This window comes from Babylonia areolata, chromosome 9 (genome assembly GCF_041734735.1).
Source record: "Babylonia areolata isolate BAREFJ2019XMU chromosome 9, ASM4173473v1, whole genome shotgun sequence".
Taxonomy (NCBI): Eukaryota; Metazoa; Mollusca; class Gastropoda; order Neogastropoda; family Buccinidae; genus Babylonia; species Babylonia areolata.
The window spans coordinates 16,566,125-16,572,132 of NC_134884.1; the positions used below are offsets into that span (position 1 = coordinate 16,566,125).

General features: G+C 44.4%; 1 protein-coding gene across 1 annotated transcript in view; it reads left to right on the forward strand.

Moving 5' to 3' along the window:
• LOC143285576 (purine nucleoside phosphorylase-like) overlaps positions 1–4,716 on the forward strand; it is a 65,059-nt gene extending 60,343 nt beyond the window's left edge. The window contains exons 7-8 of the mRNA XM_076592971.1: positions 2,074–2,264; positions 4,275–4,716. Coding sequence (XP_076449086.1) covers positions 2,074–2,264; positions 4,275–4,477 — 394 coding nt within the window. The 3' untranslated portion in view covers positions 4,478–4,716. The remainder of the gene's footprint in view (positions 1–2,073; positions 2,265–4,274) is intronic.
• The last annotated feature ends 1,292 nt before the right edge of the window (positions 4,717–6,008 follow it).

The following is a 6,008-nucleotide window of genomic DNA, read 5'->3' on the forward strand; positions in this document are numbered from 1 at the left end:
GTGTTGTTGTTGTTGTTGGTGGTGGTGGTGGTGGTGGTGGTGGTGGTAGTGTTGTTGTTGTTGTTGTTGGTGGTGGTGGTGGCAGTGTTGGTGGTGGTGGTGATGGGAATGGTGGTGGCTGTGATGGAGGTGTTGTTGTTGTTGGTGGTGGTGTAGGTGGTGTGTGATAGTGATAGTGGTGGTGGTGATGGTGATAGTGTTGATGGTGGTGGTGGTGGTGGTGGACGTGGTGTGTGATAGTAGTCGTTGTGGTGGTGGTGATGGACGTGGTGGTTGTGGTGGAGGTAGTGGTGGTGGTGGTGGCTGTGGTGGTGTTGGTGGTGGAGGTGTTGGTGGTGGTGGTGGTTGTGATGGTGTTGGTGGTGGAAGTGTTGTTGGTGGTGGTGGTGGTGGCAGTGTTGGTGGTGGTGATGGTGGTGGTGGTGGTGATGGTGGTGGTGATGGTGTTGGTGGTGGTGGTGGCAGTGTTGTTGTTGTTGTTGGTGGTGGTGGTGGCAGTGTCGGTGGTGGTGGTAATGGGAATGGTGGTGGTTGTGATGGAGGTGTTGTTGTTGTTGTTGGTGGTGGTGGTGTAGGTGGTGTGTGATAGTGTTGGTGGTGGTGGTGATGGTGATAGTGTTGATGGTGGTGGTGGTGGTGTAGGTGGTGTGTGATAGTGTTGGTGGTGGTGGTGGTGTAGGTGGTGTGTGATAGTGTTGGTGGTGGTGGTGATGGTGATAGTGTTGATGGTGGTGGTGGTGGTGGAGGTGGTGTGTGATAGTAGTCGTTGTGGTGGTGGTGATGGACGTGGTGGTTGTGGTGGAGGTGGTGGTTGTGATGGTGGTGGTGGTGGAGGTGTTGTTGTTGTTGGTGGTGGTGGTATTGGTGGTGGCGGTGGAGGTGGTGGTGGCTGTGATGGTGGTGGAGGTGGTGGTAGTGGTGGTTGTGATGTTGGTGGTGGTGGTGGCAGTGTTGGTGGTGGTGGTGATGGTGGTGGTGATGGTGTTGGTGGTGGTTGTGATGGTGGTGGTGGTAGTGTTGGTGGTGGTGGTGATGGTGATAGTGTTGATGGTGGTGGTGGTGGTGGTTGTGGTTGTGATGGAGGTGTTGTTGTTGTTGTTGTTGGTGGTGGTGGTGGTGGTGGTGGTGTAGGTGGTGTGTGATAGTAGTGGTGGTGGTGGTGATGGAGATGGTGGTTGTGGTGGTGGTGATGGTGATGGTGATGGTGGTGGTTGTGTGTGTGTGTGTGTGTGTGAGATAGTGGTGCCACACGACACTCCACTACATTACACTACCCTACAGTGAATACATGACGCTTCACTGCACTGCTGTGAGCTACAGTACTCTACGCTACACCACACTACACTACACAACTCTACACAGCGCTGGATTACTACACCACATGACATACGCTACTCTATGCTACACTGCACTACACTACACGTTACTGCGCTGTCCTCCACTACACTTCACTCTAGCACACAAGACTACACAACACTACACTACACTACATAACACTACACTACACTACATAACACTACACTACACTACACTACACTACATAACACTACACTACACTACACTACACTACACTACACTACACTGCATTACACTACACTACACTACACTTCTTGAACTACTGTGGACTTTGTGTGTGCGTGTGTATGTGTGTGCATACAGTACTTTGTGTATATTGTATCATACTTGATATTCATATACAGACATAGATATAGATAGATATAACGTAGATATATATGTGTGTGCGTGTGTGCGTGCGTGCTTGTGTGTGTGTGTGTGTGTGTGACTTTTATTGTAAATGCCACAAGCTGCTTGTCTGGGAGAGGTAGGCATCCATTATTTTATTATTATTATTGTTGTTGTTGTTGTTGTTGTTGTTAGTAGTAGTAGTAGTAGTATCTTTTTTTCCTTATTATTATTTTCACTAAGATCAGTTGTGATGTCAGATACCTCGTCTTCCCTTGTATTGCTAAAAAAAAAAAAAATAAATAATCCACCACCGTTCTCTTTGCGGTTTTTTTTTCTTCTCTCTTCCTCTTTTCCTACACTCCACCTCCCCTCCCCCATGGCCACCAGGTTCGGAGAGCGCTTCCCTCCGATGTCCAACGCCTACGACCGGAAGCTGAGGCAGCTGGCCAAGGACCTGGCCCAGGAGATGGGCTACGGGTCCTTCCTGCGGGAGGGCGTCTACAGCATGATGGTGGGGCCCAACTTTGAGACCCCCACCGAGTGCCGGATGCTGAGGCTGGTGGGCGTGGATGCCACTGGTGAGAACGCATTGTGGTTTTGGTTTTGTGGGTATAGGCACGCAGAAGATTCTTCTTCTTCTTCTTCTTCTTCTTCTTCGTTCGCGGGCTGCAACTGCCACGTTCGTTCCTATGTACATGAGTGGGCTTTTACGTGTATGACCGTTTTTACCCCGCCATGTTGGCAGTCATACGAAGATCAAACAGGCACGCTAAAGATCTCGTAATCCATGTCAGTGTTGGTTGGGTTTTGGAAACAGGAACATACCCCCCAAAAAAAACACACACAAAAAAACAAAAACAAAAACGAAACAAAAAAGCACAAAAAAACGGAGTATGATTGCCAACATGGTGGGGTAAGTAAGCAAAACGGTCACACACCTAAACCGTTACACATCTGTATGAGTGTGTATGTATGCGTGACTGAAACCTGGTTGAATGACACAGGAAACGAACGATGATGATTGCCCCGTGGCAGCTGTCAGTCGGCTCTACCCATGTAGACAGGCAGTCTCTTGTGTAAATGACTCCATGTTTGTAAAGCGCTTAGTGCTTGGTTTCCGACCGAGGATAGGCTGTATATATAAGCATCCCCATGGCATCATCATCATCATCATCGTCACCGTAAGAAGACTGATAATAAGCTTACAGTTGGGCCATCAGCAAAGTGAGAGCTGTATGAGCAATGTTTTTTTCCCCCCACTGCAATGAGCGTTTACAGCGTAGTCGTTTGTGAAAGACAATGATTTTCAAACTACGAGGCAATATTGCACTGGCTCATAGAGATGTAGCCTTGAAAGATGATTAGCCTTTGATGATGATATCGATCATTTTTCAATGCTAGCTGTCCTAACGCTTTCTTGGCCGAAAGAATGGTGATGTAACTTGGACAAGTCACTACCCACTTCATCAAGATTTTGCGCCTTATAAATATTATTATTATTAGTAGTATTTTATGTATTTATCTATTATTATTTATTTATTTATTTTATGTTTTTATTTATTTATTTTATTTTATTTTAATTTTCTTATTTATTTATTTATTTATTTTTATTTATATATTTTTTCTCAAGACCTGACAAAGCGCGTTGGGTTACGCTGCTGGTCAGGCATCTGCTTGGCAGATGTGGTGTAGCGTATATTAATTTGACCGAACGCAGTAACGCCCCCTTGAGCTACTGATACTGATACTCCCCACTTTTAAGCGTTTCAAGCCCAGATAGTCGGAACAGTAGTTGCCTCTGCTGCTCTGATGGTCATAGTCAGACACGACTGTGATACATACTGGTAAGTCATAGTGGACTGGTGGTATTGATGTTCTTACTGCAGTTCAGTTAGGTACTCATTTGCAAGAGTGTTTCGAACAAATATATGAAACTTGAAACATAAGCATTGAATCACTCCGTTTTTTTTTCCATTCATAGATGACATTGGCAACATCAGAACTACAACACAACCACTGACCCACGGACGACAGATTTGGGTGGTGTTTTTTTTTTAATTTGTAGAATCACCTTTACTGTTGTTTCTTTACAGTAAAATGGTGATGATTATAATTTCATGTCATGTTGATGATGGCAATTATACATTCAAAACATACGTACACACACACACACACACACACACACACACACACACACACACACACACACACACACACACACACACACACACACACACACACACACACACACACACACACTCATTCACACAAATACATGCACATACTCATTCGTTTTTCTTCTCCTTCTCCCTCTTGTCCTTCACCATTATTATTTCAACTACGACGATGATGATGATATGTTTAAAAAAAAAAAAAAAGAAGAGGAAGGAGGGGTTTCCATTATACATGCTGATGATCCTCCTCCTCCTCCTCCTCATTATATCATCATGATCATTCAACACCACCACCACCATCAGCCTCCTTACACAAACGATCACCTCCATGCATTCCCGATCGGATTTCCTTTTATCCCCCCTTCACCCCCCCACCCCCCCCCCCCACTCTCTCTCTCCTCTTCCCTCCTGCAGGCATGAGCACGATCCCGGAGGTCCTGGTGGCAAGGCACGCGGGAATGCGGGTGCTGGGCATGAGCCTGATCACCAACAAGGTGGTGATGGAGTACGACTCGGAGGCCTTGGCCAACCACGAGGAGGTGCTGGCCGCTGGTCAGGCCCGTAGCAAGGACCTGCAGGCCCTGGTGGCACGGCTGATGGACAAGATAGAGCTGTAGGCTTTGTGGGGTTGCAAGATAGAGATGTAGACTTTGGGGGATAGCAAGATGGAGCTGTAGGCTTTGGGGGATTGCAAGATAGAGTTGTAGACTTTGGGGATAGCAAGATAGAGTTGTAGACTTTGGGGATTGCAAGATAGAGATGTAGACTTTGGGGATAGCAAGATAGAGCTGTAGACTTTGGGGATTGCAAGATAGAGTTGTAGACTTTGGGGATTGCAAGATAGAGTTGTAGACTTTGGGGAAGAAGATAGTGTGACTTTGGGGAGCAAGATAGAGCTGTAGACTTTGGGGATTGCAAGATAGAATGTAGAGGAGGATAGCAAGATAGAGATGTAGACATTGGGGATTATGTGTAGATGTGGTGTGGGGGCCTGGGGGATGGGGGGGTAACAGGATAGAGATGTAGACATTGGGGATAGCGTGGGGTGGGATAGCAAGATAGAGATGTAGACATGGGGATAGACACTTGTGTGGGGTATAGCAAGATAGACATGCAGACATGGTGGATAGCAAGGTAGAGATGTAGACATTGGGGATAGTAAGATAGAGATATAGACATTGAGGATAGCAAGGTGACATGCACACATTGGGATAGACATTGGGACAGACATTGAGGTGGGGTATAGCAAGATAAGATGTAGACATTAGGATAGCACAGGGTAGTAGCTTGTTTCAGAGATGTAAATAATTCAGACGTCTTTTTTTTTTTCACGAGTATGCCAGCGTGTAGATCGGGTTTTTTTTCGGGGGTGGGTGCTGGGTGTTGGTGGGTGTTACGATAAAATTTGTTACTTTTTGTGGGATCAGATGCAAGCCTGTTTATTGACATTTTCTGGTTTGTGTTGTGATTCATACTTACTGATTCCACTTGGTGTTGATTTTGGGGGTTCTTAATCATACTGGGCTTTTTTTTTTTTTTTTTTCAATTGCCAGCTTGTGCATAGAATGTTCTTTGTTTTGTTGTTGTTGTTTATGATATAATTCAAACTTTTGTTTCACATGAGAGCTTGTTTGTTGATTTTTTTGAGAATATATCATTTAATATATATATATATTTTTTTTTAACCTGCAAGCCTATCTTAAGATTTTTGGGGGTATGATTTATGATATAATTCAATACTTTTTTTTCACGTGAAAGCCTGTGAGGGATAGGGGTTGTGGTATGATTTAATACTCTTTGTTTGTTCAGATGTGTTGCTGTGTTTTAATGATATATTAATACTTTTTGCATGTGTAGCCTGTGTGTAGAATTTTGGTGGTTTTATCTTTTTTTAATTTTCAAAAGAGGTCTGGTTGGTATCATTAAAGTCCATCTATAAAAAAAAAAAGTGTTTGGTATCAGCTCTCATGGTATATTTTGGTAAACGTTCTTCATTATTTTTTTTCTTCTTTTATTAAATAGGAGTTGAAGAGGTCCAGATTCTCATGGTGATTACACAATGTTTTCTTATTTTACGTAATCATCAGTACCAAGTGATGTGTTGTTTGATGTGAGAGATGACTACCCAGCGTTTGTTGTTTCATGTAG